This window comes from Agelaius tricolor, unplaced genomic scaffold, assembly GCF_023055355.1.
Source record: "Agelaius tricolor isolate 1412-34295 unplaced genomic scaffold, bAgeTri1.0.p SCAF_58, whole genome shotgun sequence".
In the NCBI taxonomy this organism is placed as follows: Eukaryota; Metazoa; Chordata; class Aves; order Passeriformes; family Icteridae; genus Agelaius; species Agelaius tricolor.
The window spans coordinates 1,442,385-1,464,143 of NW_027269318.1; the positions used below are offsets into that span (position 1 = coordinate 1,442,385).

At 56.3% G+C, this 21,759-nt stretch overlaps 1 protein-coding gene across 7 annotated transcripts in view; it reads left to right on the plus strand.

The window, feature by feature from the left end:
* The window catches only part of MAP4 (microtubule associated protein 4), a 152,554-nt gene that overhangs the window by 125,729 nt on the left and 5,066 nt on the right, over positions 1 to 21,759 (plus strand). For 3 of the 7 annotated variants that reach the window (XM_071456400.1, XM_071456401.1, XM_071456407.1), the window contains 9 exons: positions 726 to 938; positions 2,487 to 2,664; positions 6,423 to 6,482; positions 7,235 to 7,554; positions 9,295 to 9,417; positions 11,506 to 11,598; positions 15,618 to 15,699; positions 18,589 to 18,701; positions 21,536 to 21,713. In XM_071456400.1, coding sequence (XP_071312501.1) covers positions 726 to 938; positions 2,487 to 2,664; positions 6,423 to 6,482; positions 7,235 to 7,554; positions 9,295 to 9,417; positions 11,506 to 11,598; positions 15,618 to 15,699; positions 18,589 to 18,701; positions 21,536 to 21,713 — 1,360 coding nt within the window. The remainder of the gene's footprint in view (positions 1 to 725; positions 939 to 2,486; positions 2,665 to 6,422; positions 6,483 to 7,234; positions 7,555 to 9,294; positions 9,418 to 11,505; positions 11,599 to 15,617; positions 15,700 to 18,588; positions 18,702 to 21,535; positions 21,714 to 21,759) is intronic. The other 4 variants (XM_071456402.1, XM_071456405.1, XM_071456406.1 and 1 more) reach the window with 4 other exon arrangements.

The window sequence follows — 21,759 nt, forward strand, 5'->3', positions numbered from 1 at the left end:
GGGAGCTGCCCGTGGCAAACTTTGATCAAAGTGTGCAGACTCCATTTCAGTGAATTCCCTGCCTGCTGCAGTGACTGTAGCAGTAGTAAACACATAGTAAACATGTAGTAACCCCTGTGCTCAGCCATACTCTGTGAGTTGTTCTCAGCCTGTTTCTGTGCACGCAGAGCCCTGCTCTGGCTTTGGAGCTGTGCTCTGAGGAGCTCCCAGCACGCAGCAAAGTCCCCCCAGTGTCCCCAGCAGGGCTGGGGGGGCAGGGGCTCTGTCCCCTGGAGGCCCTGCCCGTGTGACCAGGGGAGCTGATCCCAGGGGATTTGGAGCTGTTATCCCTGCGTGCCCATAATTGGAAAGCCACGGCCCGTGGATTGCACGTAGCCCTGGATGCCAGGAGCACCCAATTACTAATCCAGCTTTAGCAGCCATTCCTTCTGTTGCTTTCCATGCTGCTGAAATAAATCTGTTGGTTTGGAATTGAATGGCACAACGCCCCCAGCCCCAGAGGCTGCTGCATTTCGGTCTTTGTTGCGCTCAGAAAACAGAAATATTATTATTATTATTATTATTATTATTATTATTATTATTATTATTATTATTATTATTATTTGTTTCCTTTAAAATATCACTTTTCTGTTGTTGCAGCTCAATGTTTTGGTTTACAATGCGCTATTTTTTGTTGTATTTCTTTGGTTTTATCCTGGATTTTGCTTTTTGGCCCAACCCTAAAGCCTGCTGCATCCTCCTCCACTGCCAAGGCGGCGGCGGCCAAGGCCAAGGCCTCGGGCAGCACCAGCCCCAAGCGGCCCAGCTCGGCCACCCCGGGCACAAACAAAAAGCCCACGAGCCCAAGTGCAGCTCCTGCTCCAGGCACCGCCTCCAAACGCCCCGGCACCAGCAGCACCCGTCCCTCCACCCTCACTCCAAAAGAGACTAAACCAAAGGTAAGAACTGCCTGCCTCTGGGGGCAGACTCCCAGCCCTCAGCCATGGGCAGGGCAGAATTGCTGAGCTAGGTGAGATCAGGAGGGGCATTCAGCGTGCTGGGAGCTGCAGAGGCTTGGAGCAGCTTCCCAGGGATGGCATCGTGTCCCTGGCACTGAACTGTGTCACACAGAGGAGAACTAAACCTGAGTGTAGTGCTGAGATTGTCCTGATGTGCTGCCATGAGTCAGGGACCCAGGCTGGGTTGGGCTGGGAGGGACCTTAAAGCCCATCCCATCCTATCCCATCCCATCCCATCCCATCCCATCCCATCCCATCCCATCCCATCCCATCCCACCCCTGCCATGGCAGGGACACCTTCCACTATCCCATAGTGATCCAAGCGCCATCCAGCCTGGTCTTGGACATTCCAGGGACCCAAGGGCAGCCACAGCTGCTCTGGGAATTCCATCCCAGCCCCTCCCCACCCTCCCAGCCAGGAATTCTTTCTGTGTACAACTCCTAAGTCCACACAAGAACATGGGAAACCTGACTGGAGACCTCTGATAGGAATATTGAAGAAAAACAAAGCCATGTGAACACTCCTTATTTCCCACCAATGGTCATTTTATGATGTGTGGTCACTGCAGAACTGCACAGAGAGGATTGATAACACTTAGAAAACTCTGGATATTTGTAACTCCCCAAAAGAGAGGATTCATGGACAGTGTTGCATCTTCCAGATAAGCAGGGAATCCCTGTGTGTTAGGAATGGGAGATGTCCCTTGAATGATCCCTATGTTAACTTGTGATCTGAGAGAGTAGGAGAATTCAGGTTTAAAAGGGAACATCAAATCTATTTCAGAACCTTTCATTGATGGCTGAACACCACCACTCCTGCTGTATTAAGTTCAAATTACTGCATTTGAGTGTCTTTCAGAACTAACTAAAAATAACAGAAGGCAAATGATAGCCCAGGTATAAAACTGCACTTTTCTCTGAGCTGGTGACTTTGGTTTGGTTCAAGTTTTTGTATTTTTTTGATAAAATAATATTTATTCCCATGCATTAATTCAGTATTTTCATACCTCAGAAATCAGGCAGTTGACAAACAAGTGCCTGACCAGGGACAGCAGGAAAGAGTTTTCCAAGTGAGGGATGAGCTGTGGACACCCAGTTCTCGTGTCTCCACTGTTAAAACAAATTCCAGTTTAGGGACCATTGCTGTTCCTGGAGGATGGGAATCTCTCCCAGGAGCACTGCTGGTGTTGTGCTGGTTCCATTTGATCCAGAAATCAAAACCTCCTTCCCAGCAGGAGAGGCCCCCCCACATCAGAGCTGAGCCAGCCCTGGCTGGGAGCTGCTCCTCGCAGTGTCCGTGCTCCATGTCCTGCCCTCCACACCACCACTCGCTTCTGCACGTCTCAATTATATTTTAATTGCATTATAACCTTTCAGCAGTGCCAGGCTTCATTAGGTGCTGAGGCATTTCAGGGATTCCTGTTCCTTCCAGCCCCTCCTGGCTCGGGCTCTGCCGGGGCCGCTCTGATGCCGCCCGCTCCCTTGCAGGTCGCGGATGCGAAGCCCGCGGAGAAGAGAACCTCCCTCTCCAAGCCTCCATCCTCCACCACCCCCAAAACTCCTTCCAGGAGCTCCTCTGCCGCTCCCCGGACCACGGCGCCGTCACCGGTGACGGCAGCGGCCGCTGCCAAAACCATGGCACCCACTCCTCCCAAGAGGCCAACGTGTGAGTGCTCCCCCTTCCCTGGGGATACCCATCCTCCAGCACCTGCAGCCTCCTGCCTGGGCAGCACCAGGGCTCTGCACAGCTCCTGACACAGGGGACAGCCAGGGGAACAGGGACAGGAGAGGGAATGGCCTCAGGCTGGGCAGGGCAGGCTCGGGTGGATTTTGGGAATGTTCCTCCTGGAAAAGGCTCTCCAGCCCTGGCCCAGCTGCTGGAGGCTCAGGGGGATATTGGGAATGTTCCTCCTGGAAAAGGCTCTCCAGCCCTGGCCCAGCTGCTGGAGGCTCAGGGGGATTTTGGGAATGTTCCTCCTGGAAGAGGCTCTCAGCCCTGGCACAGCTGCTGGAGGCTCGGGTGGATATTGGGAATGTTCCTCCTGGAAAAGGCTCTCCAGCCCTGGCCCAGCTGCTGGAGGCTCAGGTGGATATTGGGAATGTTCCTCCTGGAAAAGGCTCTCCAGCCCTGGCACAGCTGCTGGAGGCTCAGGTGGATATTGGGAATGTTCCTCCTGGAAGAGGCTCTCCAGCCCTGGCACAGCTGTGGAGTCCCCACCTCTGGAAGTGTTCAAAAGCCACTCCATCATTGCCTGGATTCTGACAGTGGCTCAAGTGTTCTTCTCTCCAGGGCTTCCTCTTCCAAATTCCCTTCAGGGCCAGCCTCCATCAGCTGTGTGTGATCCAGGGTTAATGCAATTACTGGACACACTTGATTTAAGCATGGGCATTCTACTCCCTCTGTGTTTTGCCATAGGAACACAATAAGCACTAAATAAAAGTTCAAAAAAGCAAATCTTCAGAAGAGGACTTGAAACACCTGAACTGGTGTGGGAAATCCAAAAGGGTTGAGCAGAAGTGGAGGGTTTTTAGTAGAGCAGGAAGAATTTGGAGCTGAAATCACATCAGCTTCATCCAAAAACTGTGTCCCACTCCTACTGCTGCTAAAGAGGGAACTTCCCATGAGTTCCACAGGAAACCTGAGCAGTGTTTCAGACAAACTAACACTGTTCTTACTCCTTTTAATGGAACTCAAGGGATTTAACATCAGATAAGATTATAGTCAGGTCTTCTCAAGTCTTTTCAAATTACTGGGCCTCAGTGGCAAAAATTGTCAATAAAAGTGTAAAATGACACAAACTGGTTTGAATCCCAAATCATGGATTCCTATCCCAGCTTTCCCAAAAGAATTGTCATGTTTTAGCTGTGCTGGGATGGATTTGGCCTGATGGACATCCCAGACTTTATGCTCTGGGGGAAAATCTAATTAATCAAGTGTAGAGAAGGTGTTGCACGTTCCAAGAGCCACATATCCTGTCTGATAAACTCATTTTATGAGTAAAACTCATTTTGTGTGGTCTTGGAGGCAAACAGGAGCCCGGGAATGCAGGATCTGTTCTAATGAGTTGGGCTCATTCCTGCTGCCCCACAAACAAAGCAGTGTTTGCTGCTGAAAGGAGATGGAGGCAGCGATGCAGAGCTGCAGGGAGCTGTTCCAAGAGGCAGGAGGTGCAGGGCAAGGGGCTGTAGCACCAGGAACGTGGTGGGACCCTGCCAGGGCACAGGCAGGGCCCTGGGGTGAGGGAGGATGAGGTCAGCTGGAGGCACTCCATGAGGAGGCTGAGAAATCTGGATCTGGAAATGCGCAGGGAAGGCAGGAATGGGAAGAGCAGGGGGTCCTGTTCTGGGTGAGGTGGAAGCAGGGGTGGGACAGAGGGTGGAAGGTGACCTGGGGCCTCAGGGGAACCACAGTGAGCCCAATGCTCAAGGTTTGGTTGGGTTGGGTTGGGTTGGGTTGGGTTGGGTTTGAGTTGAGTTGGGTTGGGTTGGGTTTGGTTTGGTTGGGTTGGGTTGGGTTTGGTTTGGTGTGGTTTGGTGTGGTTTGGTTTGGTTGGGTTGGGTTGGGTTGGGTTTGGTGTGGTTGGGTTGGGTTGGGTTTGGTTGGGTGTGGTTTGGTTTGGTTGGGTTGGGTTGGGTTGGGTTGGGTTGGGTTTGGTTTGGTTGGGTTTGGTGTGGTTTGGTTGGGTTTGGTGTGGTTTGGTTGGGTTTGGTGTGGTTTGGTTTGGTTTGGTTTGGTTTGGTTGGGTGTGGTTTGGTTTGGTTGGGTTTGGTTTGGTTTGGTTTGGGTGAGATGTGGGTGGGAACACCTGGAGCTCTTGGGGTCACAGCTCTGGGGTCACAGCTGCCATCAAGTTTCAGTCATTGTCTCACATGAAATGTATCTGTAAAGGCCAGGTTTGATACTATAGAGTCTCACTTTTTCAGGTATTTTCAGGTCAGTCATTTTCTCTGCTAAAGGAGAGCCGAGGGTTATGTGGGACTTGATGTTTTGATTTTTAATTTTATTTCTTCATTAGTTTTTGCCCCCCTCCATGTGGAAATGACTTTAATGTTTGTACAAGACCACGCTCAGCCCTTCAGATCAGGCACAGATCAAAGTCTGTCACACAGACCCTTGTCCCAGGGGGTCTCCCTGGGTTTTCAGCACCTCATGTTCATACAGATAGAAGTGTTCAGCATTTGGCTCCCCACTGACACCAGCAGACAAAACATCTCTGTATATTAATGTAACATAATATTCCTCTGCCTTTTACACAAACCTAAGGCTGTTCTGTCCATGCAGTTTCCCCAATTAAAGTTGTGGTCTCGAGGAATGAAATTAGGTTGGTTTGCCAGCCCCTTGTTTGAAGTGTTTGCTATTAATTATGTATCCATCCTTTAGGCCTTATTAAATTATCCAAATGGGTTTCACCTCATTAGCTGGAATCTTATCTGGGGTGTTTAATTGAATGCTTTTAGGAAAGTCAGGGTGGAATGATCCACACTAACTTGGCCTGTAGTTATCTGCCTCTTCCCCTTGGTCTTTTTGGTATTGATATTCCATAAAGGACCCTGACAGCTGCTGGAATGTATATAAAAATCTGAGACTTAATGGAAATTAAATATTAAAAAAAATGAGGGTTTTCATAATTTCTAACTTGGGTCTTTTCCAGTTATTATTTCTTTTCAATGTTGCCTTCCTTTGGCTGTTGAAATGAAGCAGGTTTTACTCAAACGTGCTCATCACTACAATAGTAAAACCCCTACAATTTCATTATCAGAGCTCCTTAAAATAAAGTCCCATGTCTGTTTTTCAGTCCATGGTTTTTGCCTTGATCAGTTTGGTGTTTGGTTTTCTCCTGCCTGGAGAAGTGTATCTGCATCCCTGGTTTAGAGTGTCCTCTGTGCAGTGTAATCAGGTCATGATCGTTGGGCTTTGCCCAAAGGCAGCTCAGTTTAGGGATTGATTTTTGGGTTTATACAATTAAAATAGCAGCCAAAATATGTGCAATAACTCCTGTGCAAGAAAATTGGCACAGGGTAGGACTGGTCTGGCAATGAGAGCAAGGTTGGGCAAGGACAAATGTGGGGCTGCTTTTTGTTCCTTTTCAAAGAAAGGAAATGTTTTGGGGTGGGTTTTTTCGCTTGATTGGGGTTTTTTTTAAGAATTGAAGATGGGGCAGAATTAAAATACTCCCAGTGAGTGCTGTCAGATTCAGGATGTTAATGTGAGGAGAAACAAAATGCAGCCCATCCCCAGGCGTGTGGTGTGACCGAGTGAGGATCCTTTGACAAGGATTGGTGCTGTGGCTGCCAAACACGAGGGGTTCTGGTGGCAGCAGGAGCTGCCCAGGCAGGTGCTCCCCCAGAGCAGTGAATCCTGGGCTGGTTCCAGGCTGGAATGTGCAGGGATCTCCCCTGACCCCGCTGTGTTTGTGTTGGCAGCCATCAAGACGGACGCGAAGCCGGCAGATGCCAAGAAACCCCCTGCCAAGTCTCCCTCAGGTAACCTCACCTCCCTCCTCGCCTGGGCTCTGGGGAATCCAGCTGGGAAAACCCTGGAGCCCCTGTCCCCAGCACTGCCCATGTCCCCAGTGCCACATCCCCGTGGGTGTCACATCCCTGCAGCGACGGGGAGCCACCACTGCCCTGGGCACCTGGGCCAGGGCTGGGAAGCCCTTTCCAGGAAGGAATATTCCCAATATCCACCTGAACCTCTCCTGGCACAGCCTGAGGCTGTTTCCTCAGTCTGAATCCAATCCCCTTTGTCTGGGGCTGGGGTCATTAAGGGGTCCCTGTACATCTCTGGGAATGGGGGTGTCCCAGGCTGGGCTGGATGGGACATGGAGCACCTGGGACAGTGAAGGTGTCCCTGCCGTGGCAGGGCTGGGATGAGCCGATCTTTGGGGTCCCAGCCCGTGCTGGGCTGTGTGACTGAGACAGTTCTGTGTGACTGAGGCAGTTCTGTGTGTCTGAGGCCGTTCTGTGTGACTGAGGCCGTTCAGTTCTGTGTGTCTCAGGCAGTTCTGTGTGTCTGAGGCCGTTCTGTGTGACTGAGGCCGTTCTGTGTGTCTGAGGCCGTTCAGTTCTGTGTGTCTCAGGCAGTTCTGTGTGACTGAGGCCGTTCAGTTCTGTGTGACTGAGGCAGTTCTGTGTGTCTGAGGCCGTTCAGTTCTGTGTGTCTCAGGCAGTTCTGTGTGACTGAGGCCGTTCTGTACCTGACCCTGATCTCCCCTTCCCTCCCCGCGATCCCGCAGCCGATTCCAGCCGCCCCAAGAGCGCTCCCGGCAGCGCCACCAAGAGCAGCGCCACCACTCCTTCCACCGCGGCCTCCAGCGTGCCCGGCACGGCCCCCAGCCGGCCCAAGCCCAAAGCCGCCGCCCCCAAAGCCGCCACGGCCTCCACGGTGTCCGCGGACGCCAAGAGAGCCGCGGGCAAGGCCGCGGGCAGCAAAGGCAGCACCGGGCCCGCGGCCCGAGCCCCGCGCCCCGCCAGCGCCGCCGGGCCCGACCTGCGCAACGTCCGCTCCAAGGTGGGCTCCACCGACAACATCAAACACCAGCCCGGCGGGGGAAAGGTGAGCCCTGCCCTCCTGCCCGCCCTGCCTGCTCTGGGCTCTGTGCCGGGCTCTGCGGGATGGTGGCTGTGTCCTCACTGCTCTCTCGGCTCCTCGCTGGGTCCTGCTTGGGCAGAGCGCGGGAGCCAGCCCAGAGCCAGCCCTGCTCCACAGCAGAACCCAGAGCTCCACTGCTGCTGCTCTCCTGCCCCAAGCCTGGCACAGAAACACCCTCAGTCCTGTCCATAGTCCTGCCCTTTGCCCTTGGGCGGAGGAACTGCCTGCTGAATGGTACAGAAGGTGGAATAGTGCACTAGGATGAGGCAAATCTGGATTGCACAGCACCTTTCCCATGCCCAGCTCCTCAGGCCCAAAGCTGACATGGAATGAGTCTTTTGGGACCCCCATGGTGGGCACGAGGAGAGGGTAGTGCTGGAAAACCATTACCAGAGAGAAAACTTGGGGCTCTCACTGCCTCCTAATGCCCTTAGGTGGCACTTGCACCATCAGCATGTCCCATGGAAAGGACAAAGGTGGGATCCACCTGCAGCCCCTGCTGAACAATGTGGCCATGTAGAACCACAGAGCCCTGCTTAGCTGTTGTGTAAGCCCAGCCTTGGCCTGGCCACGTGTGTCAGCAGCAGCCAGAGGGCTGTGCCTCCCCCCCAGTGGGACACAGATCTTTCCATTCTCTTTGCTGCAGCTCTGTGGTGCTGAATAACCCGGCCCAGAACTTTAATCTGCTGCCAAGGGAGCACGTTCCATGCTGGGAGAGCTTTAATCTGCTCTCAGGCACATTAAAGTCAAGGGCACTCCTGGCTGGGTGTTGTGTGTCCCAGACAGCATCGATGCAGCATGGATTTATCCTCAGAGGCAGCAGGCTCCTGGCTGGGCAGCAGCACAGCACAGCCCTCGTTCTGTCAGCTCAGGGGACTTGCATTTGCATTTCATTGCACTGTCCTTAATTTTCTAAATATTTTCATAGAGTTATTAAATCCTAACAATTGCCTCGTTAAGCAAATTGTCCTTTTTGTAGTCCTGTCCACACTGAGCTGTTTTTAGAGTCTGAGAATTGTTGTAGTGTTGGGTTTTTTTTTCTTCACTGGTCTGTAGGTTAGTGAAACACAAGATTTATGCTGAGCCCCCCCCAAAAATGCAGGTTCTGCTGCACTTCCCTGCATTTAAACTAGCAAAAACAATGGATATCCTCAGGTAGTTCCTGAATTTTTATGGAACCTGTAAATTTTCCTTCAATTTTCTGCTCAGCTGGACTCTCTGGGTGCACCTGCCTTTTGGTAGATGAAAACTAAAGGAGCTGTTGAGCTCCAAGGCTGAGTGCAGCGAGGCTGGGTGGGAATCTGAGCTGGGAGCTTGGGGTGTGTGTCCAGAAGAGCCCTGAGTGCCTTCACCTGCCAGAGCTGCACCACGTCCTCCACGAGAAGGAGCTGGTCCTGCTCTGCTCTTGGGCTCCCCAGGGATTTGGTTGGATTTTTTTTGGCAGGATCAGTGTCCTGGGGTCCCTTGGATCCTGAGGAAGGGCACCAGGAGCTTTTTGAGAAGTGAATCCTTGCTCTGTGCCCTGGGCTGGGCACTGCTGTGCCCTTGGTGTCACCGCTCCCAGGCACAGGATGATCCCTGGCCTGGGAATCAGAGCAGGCAGAGAGTTCTCCTGGGTGTCCTCTGCAGCAGGTCCCTCGTGTTCCCGTGCTCCTGCCCAACTTGTGCTTTTGCTGGTGAAATCATCCCTTTGTCTCCATCCAGGGGAAGGTAGAGAAAAGGCCAGAGTCAGCCGGCGCCGCGCCCAGCTCTGAGCCCAGCGCGGGCACTAAAGTGGCTCCTAAAGTGGCAGCAAAAGAGGGGGTCCCCAAACAGCCCAATGGGAAAGTGAGTTGCTTTCACACTTTTCTCTGGGGGAGATGAAGGAAAACGTTTCCATTTTGAGTCACTGTCCCTCCTCTCCAGCTGTCCTGCTCTCTCCTGTCAGTGGCACTGTCCTTGCACAGACACCTCCCCTTCTCTCCCCTGCACCCTGAGATGTTCCCAGGGAAACTCCTCCAGGGAGGGACCCTCTCCACTCCTGCTGGAGAGGTTTGCAGAGCAGAGTCCTCCTGTTTCACTGCCAGGTCAATACAGGCTTAACTTGGAGTCAGAGGGTTTCCTTTAAACCAGTTCTCCACACACAGAAACAGTTTGTAATGAGGCAGAGGGGTTGAGTTCACAGCTGCTTCTTTTAGGGGTGCACAATATGTAGGAATTCACATCTTCCCTGCAATATTCCCAGCCCAGTTGTACCAAAACTCTGTAACTCCAAGCCTTAGGTCATCACCACTGGATGGGTTACTCCAAAGCCCAGGTGGAGGCCATGAGGTGGGAGTGTTTAATTCCAATATTACCAGGCAGGGATGGTCAGGAATGAGCAGGATTTGTACCTCTAGGGAGTCAGTGAAGCACCCCCCACTCCATGGCACAGGTATGTTCCCAGAGCTTCCTGAGTCCAGCCTTTCTGACCTGGCTGAGGAGCTCTGGGAGCCTGCCCAGCTGCGAGTGTTGGGTGATCCCTGCTGTGCTCCAGGCTTGTCACCTTGTAGGAGCCAGGATCCAGCTGGGGCCTGCTTGTGCTGTGGTAAATAACTCAGCTGCAGACTAAACCTGTGTTGTAACTAACCTCTGTAAACACTGGTGTCTAACCCAGCTACTGCTGTGAGCAGAGCTCAGCCAAACCTCACCTCTTGCCTTAAGAACCACAGACTCACTGAGGCTGGAGAAGCCCTGTGAGATCATGGAGCCCAACCATCCCCAGCACTGCCACACCAAACCACCACCAACCACATTCTCACACCCTTAATCTGAGTCAGTGTGAAGGAGAAACAATTTCACTAACCTGGGACTCACCTGAGGCCTGAGCTGAGGGTGTGACCACCTTCAATAGCAGAATGTTTCTCAGACCCAGCTGTACTGCCCAGGGCTGTGGAGGGACATTGGCCAGGGCTGGAGCCAGCCCAGGTGTGGGCATGGAGCAGCTCACAGCGTGCTGGGAGCGGTGGCTCCCAGGGCTGGCTCTCCCTGCTCTGGCCAGCTGTCCCTGGAAAGGACAAAGGTGGGATCCACCTGCAGCCCCTGTCCCTGGAAACCTCCCAGGAGCCTCCTGGGGCATGGACAGTCCCATCCCACCTGGCTCTCCCTGCTCCAGGGGGGTTTCCATGCCCTGGACAGTCCCATCCCACCCCTCTAAGCTGGCTCTCAGTGCCCCAGTGGGGTTTCCATGCCCTGGACAGTCCCATCCCACCCCTCTAAGCTGGCTCTCAGTGCCCCAGTGGGGTTTCCATGCCCTGGACAGTCCCATTCTGTCCCTCTGGGCTGGCTCTCAGTGCCCCAGGGAGGTTTCCATGCCCTGGGCAGTCCCATCCTGTCCCTCTGGGCTGGCTCTCAGTGCCCCAGTGGGGTTTCCATGCCCTGGACAGTCCCATCCTGTCCCTCTGGGCTGGCTCTCCTTGCTCCAGGGGGGTTTCCATGCCCTGGACAGTCCCATCCCCCCTGGCTCTCCCTGCTCCAGTGGGGTTTCCATGCCCTGGGCACTCCTATTCTGTCCCTCTGGGCTGTCTGTCCTTGCCCCAGGGGGTTTCCAGGCCCTGGGCAGCCCCAGCCCAGCCCACCCCAGGGCTCTGCAGGGTCCCTGGGCTGTCCCTGGGTGCTCCCAGCCCACCCCAGGGCTCTGCAGGGTCCCTGGGCTGTCCCTGGGTGCTCCCAGCCCACCCCAGGGCTCTGCAGGGTCCCTGGGCACTCCCAGCCTGGCACTAACACTGTCTGTGCAGCCTCCTGTCCTTCACTGTCTCTCACTCTCCTCCTTGGTGCCTTCCCCAGCTCTGGGTCAGCTCCTCAGGGTCCCTGGTGCCCAGGTCCCTGGTGCCCTGCAGAATGCCATCTCTAACCAGTCCTCTTCCCTTGTGTTGTCTCCGTTCTGTGACGTTCCAGGTCCAGATAGTCTCCAAAAAAGCGAACTACAGCCATGTTCAGTCCAAGTGTGGTTCCAAGGACAATATTAAGCATGTCCCTGGAGGTGGGAATGTAAGTATGGCTCTGGGCAAGCTGTGTGTCTGCTAACTGCTTCTCTGTGCCGTGCTGGGGGTGCAGCCCCAGGAGTGCTGTGCTGCAGGGCTCCTGGGCACAGCCTGCAGGATTCCTGCCTGCTCTGGGGCTGCCAGGCTGAACTGTGGGGTTTGTTCCAGTGTTCAGCTGCACCTGGGCTGGTCCTGCTCCCTGGGCTGGCTGTGACCCACACAGGGGCGGGGACGAGCCTGAGCCTGGGACTGAGCTCACCCCTGACCTGCCTGGAGCCTGCATTGCCCAGAGCAGATCCATCATGGCCTGGCAGTGCCTGTTACTCTCCCCTGGCTCCCAGGGCCAGCTGGAGCCACACTCATTCACTCCTTGTTTCATAAAAGGCACTTGGGAGCAGGCAAAGACTCTGGGACTTAACCTTTGAGCTGAGATTAATTTCTAAATTTAAAGGCTGCTGGTATCTGTGGCAGCAGGGCTGAGCTTATTAAAATAGAAAGTTAATCTGGTGGTGTCTGCAGCCTGGTTTGGGGTGTGGGGTGCTCCAAGTGTCTGCCAGGCAAGCCAGGTTCTCTATCCAGCCCCTACAGGCTGGGAGAGCACGAGCAGGGTCTGGGGGCTCAGATCTGTGCTGCTCTGACAAACCTGGGCTGGGCTCTGGGCACAGGGCAGGTTCAGCAATGAAAGTTTGGGTGGTTTCAAAGGCACTGAAGGACCTGAGGCCAAGGAAGTTTGTTCCAGAGGTGTTTAAATATCCTGGGTTCCCAGGGAGGGATGGCCAGCTGCCACATCTGCTGAGGTGCCCAGGGTGTCTGGTCAGAACTTGTGCAGAGACACAAACCCTGCTCAGGACCTGCCTGTGGAGCCAGCTGGGGGCCACTTCTCCTGGGAAATCCACGTCCAGCTGGCTGAACCTCTCCATGAGTGACTTTTCCCCAAATCTTTGCAAGTGGCAGCCAAACGTGGGTTCCTAACACCTGCTTCCCTCCAGGTGGTTCCAGGGTGGCCAGAGATGCTGAAGTCCCACCTGTGCCACTGAACCCAGGCTGCCTTCCCACATCCCTGCTCTGGGCATTTGGAGTTTGTGGTTCTCTGCTGTTTCCATGATTTACACTGTGTTTATGGGAGTGTTTCCCATGGAAATGCTCCCACAGGATACCTGGGAATGCTGGCCTGGGGAGCCCTCAGGGGGTTTGGAGCCCTGTTCCTGTTCCTGTTCCCCTGGTGCTGCCCCCAGCCTGTGCCAGAAGTGCCTTTGGCCACCCTGTGACAGCTCTGGGGCAGCTGCTGGCCTTTCCCTGCCCTCCAAGGAGCTGTACTTTATAAACCACCTCAGGGCTGCCACCTTGCCTTGCTCAGCCTTTCAGGAGCCTCAGAGGTGCCTTCCCTGCTCCTGCAGGCTGCAGGAATGGGCTGGCATGTGGGGATCCTGCCTTGCCTGGTTAACTGTGTCATGAAGTGTCCTCCTGCCCATGAGTCACCACCCTGCCCTTCCCTCTGCACTGCCAGCCATTCCCAGCCCTGGGGACAGCTGTGGCCCTGCCTCCTCCTCCTCTCCTCCTCTCCCACACTCTCCTTTCACCACTGCAGATGTGCTCCTTGCTCAGCTGCTTAAGCAGCTCTTTATTCTGCATTTTCTGAGCCAAAAGCTCATTTCCAGGCTCCAGATGCTCCCAGAGCACCTCCAGGAGAGCTTTCCCAGCCCTCCAGCACAGGCAGGGTGGATGTTTTTATTTTTATTTATTAATTTCTGTATCTTCCCCCTCCCTTTGGAGCACTGTGATGTTAGTGACCTCTTCCCAGATGTTTCCTTGCTCAGGTAGTTGTGGTGATCACTTCTGATAGAATTCCCAGTGTTGGATTCCCAGGTGGGTCTGTCTGGAAGGTCTCTTCTGGTCTGTGCTTCAGTCGGAGCTTTCAGGATCCTGTGGACAAGTGCTGTGGTCTAGAAACAATTCCTGGTGGAGCTTTAGGAGGTGATGGCCATGGGATGGTTTGGTTGGAAAGGACCTCAGGGATGATTGAGTGCCACCCCTGCCATGGCAGGGACACCTTTCCTTGTCCCAGGCTGCTCCCAGCCCTTTCCAGCCTGGCAGGGACTCTCCAGGGGTGGACACTGTGCTGTGCCCAGTGGCTCCAGGCTGGCTCAGCTGCCCACCCTGCCCTCTGCCCATGGAGATCATTCCTGTCCATGCCCACACTCCCCAGGAGCTGTGCCCAAAAGCAGCAGCTGCTGTTGCTGCCCACCAGAAACACAGACACAGTTCAGTTCCTGGGGAAAAGGGTTGGATGGTTTTCTGTTTAGTATTTCCCACTCTCAGAACCACTGAGGTTGGAAAAGATCTCCAAGACCATGGAGTCCAACCTCTGAGCAAGTTTTCTGTTCCAAGAAAGCAGAACAGAGGTGGATTTCACCAAGTGCAGGCAACGTCTGTGGGTGAAGGAACTTTGGGAAGGGAGTTTGGGAACGTTGGGAAGGGAGTTTGGGAAGGGAGTTTGGAGTGTCCCTGTGCTCCCCTGGCCTTTGGCTTGTCCTGCCTGGCTGCTCTGGGACATGGTCAGGGACACAAAATCAGACAAGAGCTGAGACCAAACTTGCCCACTGAGCCAAAGCTCCAAAGTTTATTTCTGGCTCCAGAGTCTGTGCTTGGCTCTCTGAGTGCAATCCCAAGGTACAAACCCAGCTCCTGCTGAAGTCCTACCACAGACCCTTCCCTGAGGGTGGGACACTTTGGATCTCAGGTCAGGAGTCACAGCTGGTAACAAACAGCAGATCTCCAGGTGCATTCTGTGAAATAAATTTCATCTCAGCTCAGTTCTGAGCAAGCAAGGACTGCTGATTAAAGCTGTAGTAACTTTACTCCTGAGAAAACCAAATCAGAGTCTGTGAGTGACCTTTGGAGGGTGTCACTGAGCTGGGGATGTGGGACCTGGCAGGAGCTGAGCTGGGCTGCCCTGCTCCCCCTGCAGCATCCTGGAGCTCCTCCCTGGGCACATGGAGCAGGAGGATCCCTGATTCCCTTGGGGGAATTCTGGCAGATTCTGCTGAGAGCTCTCAGTAACCTCCCAGAGCAGCTGGTGGTCAAGGAATTCTGCCCATATTGGAAAGGAAAATCCTTGGGTTTCCTCTGTGACCTGAGCTGGAGCAGGAGTTCTGAGCCTGCAGCTTCCAGCTGGTGGCTGCTCTCACCCCTGGCCTTGTGTGGAGCAGGATGGGTGCCCTGAGCAGTGCATTCCATCAGGGCACCCATCCCTCTGAGAACCCCAGGCTGCTTGGAGTGGGGGGACCTGCAGGATCACCCAGTGCCACCCCTGCCATGGCAGGGACACCTCCACTGCCCCAGGTGCTCCAAACCCCAATGTCCAACCTGGCCTTGGGCACTGCCAGGGATCCAGGGGCAGCCCCAGCTGCTCTGGCAATTCCATCCCAGCCAGGAATTCCCAATTCCCAATCTCCCACCCATCCCTGCCCTCTGGCACTGGGAGCCATTCCCTGGCTCCTGTCCCTCCATCCTTGTCCCCAGTCCCTCTCCAGCTCTCCTGGAGCCCCTCCAGGCCCTGCCAGGGCTCTGAGCTCTCCCTGGAGCTTCTCCTCCCCAGGCTGGATGTGATGGTGCAGAGCAGAGCAGAGCTGGTGGCACAGCCCTGCCCCTGCAGCTGGGCTCCCTGAGGTGGCCCCAGGCCATGGCCGTGTCCCAGGCTGGCCAGGAGCCCTGTGGGGACCCTGGCAGCAGATTTGGCTTTTGTTGTCCCTGTCCCAGGGCTGCTGTGTCCCATGGCTGTGCCTGAGCTCAGCCCCGTGGTGGTTCTGTCCCTCTGTCCTGCTGTCTGTCTCAGCTCTGTCTCACTTTGGCCCCTGGCTCTGGGTGACCCCAGGGCTGCCAGTGGCCCAGGAATCCCAGGCAAGATTCTGGGAATCTGCAGGAGGAGTGATGAGAGCAGGGACACAGGCTCACAGAGCACAGCCTGAGGTGCCTCTGGCCTGCAGGGCTTTCTCTGTGCTCAGCTGCTGCTCTTTGTCTCCCCAGGTGCAGATCCAGAACAAGAAAGTCGACCTTTCCAAAGTGTCCTCCAAGTGTGGATCTAAAGCAAATATCAAGCATAAGCCAGGTAGGAATTTTGTCATTTCCTCATTTGTCTGTAAGTTTTGTCCCTTAAAAACAGCCCTGGATTGGGAGTGGAATAGTTTTAGGGGCTTGTGGCTTTCAGGGAATGTTCCCAGTGCTTCTGGAAATTTCTAGAAATGCTTCTTCCACAGTTCCTGGTTTTCAAGAGCAGAGGGGGGGATTAGGAGATGTGGGATGTCCTGTGAAGATAATCTACAGCTTTGACTTATTTCTGCTTTTCCTGCTCATTTGAGAAGGAAAACATGGATGCTTCCACAGTCATTCCAGGAAGCTTCATCCATGCTCAGAGAGGCTTTGGGGCACTCAGAACATCCCAGGATGTTCAAGGAGCATGGCAGGATAAAGGAAATTCCCTTCAGTCCTTCAGAGCACATACCAGGGTCCTTTTAGCCTTGAGCCCACAGCAGCTCCTGCCTCACATGGAACCCTTCTGGCCCCTGGGGGAATTTTCTGGGATGAGTGTGGGAATTACCTGCTCCCTGCTGAGAACACAGCCTGAATTCCTGGGAATCTCAGGTTTGTCCCCAAGCTGTGCCCAGCCCAAGGTGCTGGGGCTGGAGGCCCTTGGCTTGGCCTGAGGGATGGTCAGTTCAGTGTCCTGGGGCTGATGGTCAGTTCAGTGTCCTGGGGCTGATGGTCAGTTCAGTGTCCTTGGGCTGATGGTCAGCTCAGTGTCCTGGGGCTGATGGTCAGCTCAGTGTCCTGGGGCTGATGGTCAGTTCAGTGCCCTTGGCTGCCCCTGGTCCCGGGGCCATTCTCCAGCCGGGAGCGCTGCCGCTGGCACGAGGGCCAGGGTTGAGTGCCCAGGCTGGGAAGGAGCCCCTCAGGCTGGGAAGGAGCCCCTCAGGCTGGGAAGGAGCTCCTCAGGCTGGAAGGAGCCCCTCAGGCTGGGAAGGAGCCCCTCAGGCAGGGAAGGAGCCCCTCATGTTGGGAAGAAGCCCCTCAGGATGGAAGGAGCCCCTCAGGCTGGAAGGAGCTCCTCAGGCTGGGAAGGAGCCCCTCAGGCAGGGAAGGAGCTCCTCAGGCAGGGAAGGAGCCCCTCATGTTGGGAAGAAGCCCCTCAGGCTGGGGAGGAGCCCCTCAGGCTGGGAAGGAGCCCCTCAGGCAGGGAAGGAGCCCCTCAGGCTGGAAGGAGCCCCTCAGGCTGGAAGGAGCCCCTCAGGCTGGAAGGAGCCCCTCAGGGTGGGAAGGAGCCCCTCAGGCAGGGAAGGAGCCCCTCAGGCTGGAAGGAGCCCCTCAGGCTGGAAGGAGCCCCTCAGGCTGCTCTTTGTCCCTCTGGGAGGGCCCTGCAGGCTGCCCAGGCTGCCAGGGCAGAGCAGGGCACTCCCTGGCAGGAGCCCTGGCTCCAGGGGCTCCCAGCCCTGGGAACGCGGTGCCACGGGCGTGACCTCTGCCAGCTCAGTGCTGGGCAGTGACAATCCAGTAACGAGCTGGGGGTGACAATCACTGCCTTGTCCAGGCCTGATGGGAGCACTGCCACCCTGCCAGGGCTTCAGCTGCCTCTGTGGCACCAAACCCCTTGCTTTGCACCGTGGTTGGCCGTGCCAGGCTTCCAGGGCAGAGCTGAGGGTTTAATGATGTCGCTGGGAGGCAAAGCTGTGCTCAGCAAGACTTGAGCTGGGCTTTGGAGAAGCTGCTGGGATGGGGACTGCAGCCAGGGAAAGGTGGCCCTGTCCATGCAGGGGGGTTGGAATCATCCTTAGGATCCAGGATTCCAATCTGGGGTTTGTGCACTGTGTGATTTGTCAGTGAAGGAGGCAGCACTGTGGTCAGAGGGATGGAGCATTTCCCCTGGGAGGAAAGGCTGAGAGCTGGGATTGCTCAGCCTGGAGAAGGGAAGGTTTTGGGGTGACCTCACTGTGGCCTTCCAGGACCCGAAGGGAGCCAAGAAAGATGGGGAGAGATGACTTCAAAGGCCTGGAGTGCCAGGACAAGGGGAATGGCTTCCCACTGCCAGAGGGCAGGAATGGATGGGAGATTGGGAGTTAGGAATTGTTCCCTGGCAGGGTGGGCAGGCCCTGGCACAGGTGCCCAGAGCAGCTGTGGCTGCCCCTGGATTCCTGGCAGTGCCCAAGGCCAGGCTGGACAGGGCTTGGAGCAGCCTGGGACAGTGGGAGGTGTCCCTGCCATGGCAGGGGTGGCACTGGAGAATTCTTAACATCCCTTCCAATCCAAACCATTCTGGGATTCTGTAATTAATGGGAATCTATATGCATATCTAATTAATATATCTATATCTATATCTTTATCTATATCTATCTATAAAATCTATCTATATCTAATTCTTCTGTAGTCTATTTCATTCTGGAAAAATCTTGCTAAAATTCTCAGCTCTGTTTGTGACCTCCACGTTCTCCTGCAGTGTCCTGCAGGTGGGGCGTGTGCCAGGGGAGCTGCCCAGGCAGGCAGGGCTGCCCAGGGGTGCCAGGGCTGGAGCAGCAGGGGAAGGGGAGGAGGGGAGAAGGGCAGGGACACAGAGGAGTGGGAGGTGCCCTGGCACTGCTGAGTGCCCAAGTGGCTGAGCTGGAGGGGCCTGGGCAGGGACAGGGACAGGAGCAGTGGGACTCAGCCTTGGAATGGCACCAGTGAGGGACAGTGGGGGTGGCATTTCACACCTCTGCTGGAGGAGGCAGCCTCAGGAGCAGATCCAGGGAATTCTCTCCTGTCTGTCTGGATGTGCAGCATTCCCCAGGGCCCTGTTTGCTGGCACGGCTGGAAATCACCAGCTTTGGTCTTCCAGAACTTTTCCTGAGGCAATGACTGTGGAACTTGTCTTGTCCCTCCTCCAGAGGGTCCCCAGGGGCTCCTGGGTGGGACTGGGTGGGACTGCTGGGGGCTTCCCCAAACTCAGCCCTGCTCCCTGTCCCTGCAGGGGGAGGAGACATCAAAATCGAGAACCAGAAGCTGAACTTCAAGGAGAAGGCACAGGCCAAGGTGGGATCTCTGGACAACGTGGGACACTCACCGGCCGGAGGGGCTGTCAAGGTGAGGGCGGGGACCTGGCACAGCCAGGGAATGGCTTTCATCCAGGTCTTGTCCTGCTCCTGCTGTGCAGCTCCTCCTCCACAGCCTGGTACAGCCTCCTTGCTCCTGGGGCCTCTGCTGTGTACCCCAGGGTGGGGATGGAGCCAAGGGTGGGGATGGAAAGGAGAGAGCTGGACCCAGCTCGGGGTGCCTGACCCTGCCCTGCTGGGCATTCCCAAGGGCTGGCACTGCCAAACTCCATCCTTCTCTTTGAACCTGAGAGCAGGGATCACTGCAGGCTGGGGCCCAGCAGAGGAGATGGCAGTGGCCATGCCCAGCAGAGGGGATGGCAGGGGCCATGCCCAGCAGAGGGACTGGCAGGGGCCATGCCCAGCAGAGGAGATGGCAGTGGCCATGCCCAGCAGAGGAGATGGCAGGGGCCATGCCCAGCAGAGGGAATGGCAGGGGCCATGCCCAGCAGAGGGGCTGGCAGGGGCCATGCCCAGCAGAGGAGATGGCAGGGGCCATGCCCAGCAGAGGAGATGGCAGGGGCCATGCCCAGCAGAGGGGCTGGCAGGGGCCATGCCCAGCAGAGGGGCTGGCAGGGGCCATGCCCAGCAGAGGGGATGGCAGGGCCATGCCCAGCAGAGGGGATGGCAGGGGCCATGCCCAGCAGAGGGACTGGCAGGGGCCATGCCCAGCAGAGGGGATGGCAGGGGCCATGCCCAGCAGAGGGACTGGCAGGGGCCTTCACCCCCAGTGAAAGCTGCTGAGATCCACATGCTCTGTGCTGGGAGAGAGCACCTGGCAGTCTTGGGAGCATTTCCAGATCCATGGAATGCTCTGAGGTGGAAGGGATCTGTCCAGCCCATCCTTCAGTCCTGTTTGTGTGGGGATGAGAACAGAGCACAGCTCTTGGGCTGATTCATCCCTTCTCCCACAGGAGCACAAACTGTCCCCAGCCTCGGCTCTGCATGTTCCAGGTCTGGCTGCAGCAATGGGACATCTGTGCCCAGGGAGGGGACATTCCCTCCCTGAGGGATGTGTGGGCTTGGCACAACCCCAGGGAGCTGGGAATTGTGCTCAGGGAGTCACTGGAAGGGACTGATGACACCCCTGCCATGGCAGGGACACCTTCCCTTACCCCAGACTGCTGCAAGCCCCAGTGTCAGCCTGGCCTTGGGCACTGCCAGGGATCCAGCTGGATCTGGGCACCCTGTGCCAGGTCTGCCCACCCTCCCAGGGAACAATTCCTGCCCAATATCCCATCCATCCCTGCCCTCCTTCAGCCTAAGGCCATCACCCATGTCCTGTTACCCCAGGCCCTCAGGAAAAGACCCTCTCCAAACTGAGGTCTTTGAGGATGCTGTTTCTAAATAAGCTCTGGAAGCAGAGAAAACCCCTCTGGGGCAGCCTCAGAGCTGCCAGCAGGACAGGCAGACCCAGAGAAACCCCTCCAGGCACTGCCATCCCCTGGGTGTCCCAGCCCTGGCTTGTGTGAGGCTCTGTGTGTGCAGGAAGGGCTCAGAGCTGGGCTGAGCTGCTGTGTTGAAGCCTGGGGGCACTGGAAAGCAGCAGTGCCAGTCCTGGGGGCAGCAGGATTCCCAGGGGGATGGAGCTCAGTCATCCCTGGGAAAGCAAGGGCAGAGGGCATGGCCACTGCTCAGGTTCTCCTGGCTCCAGCCCTGTCTGGAAACTCCATCCTGGCAAATCATGGCTCAGGGAAAGCTGGAAGGAGCTGGAGAGGCTGCTCCTGCGTTGGGAGGGATCTGGAACTGTCTGTAACAAAATTCCAGTGAACTGGAGCTCCTGGTGTGTACACTGGTGGTGCGTGCTGGGGAGTTGAGTGGTGCTTCCACCCAAGTTCCAGATTCTCACCAATTCAGTCTGACTGTGGAGTCAGCTCAGATTCAGTCCCATTGTGGAGTCAGCTCAGGTTCAGTCTGACTGTGGAATCAGCTCAGATTCAGTCCCATTGTGGAGTCAGCTCAGGTTCAGTCTGACTGTGGAGTCAGCTCAGGTTCAGTCTGACTGTGGAATCAGCTCAGGTTCAGTCCCATTGTGCAATCAGCTCAGGTTCAGTCTGACTGTGGGGTGTTTCCCCTCCCTGGCTGTCTGTGCTGGCAGTGCTGGCAGTGCTGCTGCTGTCCCAGGGCCTTCCCAAGGGATCTGTCACCCCTGGGATCCCCAGGGCAGCAGAGTCCCCTCCCAGGGCAGGAGGGCTCAGCTCTCCTCCAGGCCCAGCGGCAGCTGCTGACTCCAGGTGGGATGAGCAGCTCTGCTGAGGGACCAGAGCAGGAGGGGATCCTGGATTCTCTTTGAGCTCTCAGTCCTGGGCCATGGCTCAGCGTGGAGGGAAAAGGGGCTCCTTGTGTGAACCTGGCCCTGCTGGTTTGGGACCCACCAGGTGCTGGGAACACGGAATGCTGGAGTGGTTTGGGATGGAAGGGACCTGCAGGATCATCCAGTGCCACCCCTGCCATGGCAGGGACACCTCCCACTGTGCCAGGGTGCCCCAAGCCCTGTCCAGCCTGGCCTGGGACACATCCAGGGGTCCAGGGGCAGCCACGGCTGCTCTGGGTGTCCCCAGGTCACAGCAGTGACCCCACGCCAGCCATCGGCCCCAGAACACGGGGGTTTGTCCCTGGCATTCCCTGTGCCAGCTGTGAGTGTGGCAGCTCAGCTCCGGGACCCGAGGGCACCCGGAGGAGCTCCATGGCCCCGGGGTCCGTCAGACCCCGCAGGGCCGGGCAGGATTTGCTTTCCCAGGAGCAGAGATTCCCGCTGCCATCCCCTCCCGTCCCTGCAGCCTTCCCTCGCCGTGGTACTGACCCGTGCCCACGTTGTCATTGCAGGCAGAGGGCGGCGCGGAGCCGGCGCAGCTCCCGCCGGCCAACGGAGCGGGGCCGGAGCCGGGCGCGCTGCCCGCGGCCCCCGCGCTGCGGGAGAACGGCGTGGGGCCGGCCCTGGCCGCCCTCGGCACCGCCGACCAAAGGGAAATGCAGAGCCTCGACACTCACATCCAAGAAACAAGTAAGTGCCGGGGCCCGCCCGGGGCCGGGGGGAGGGAGCCCGGCAG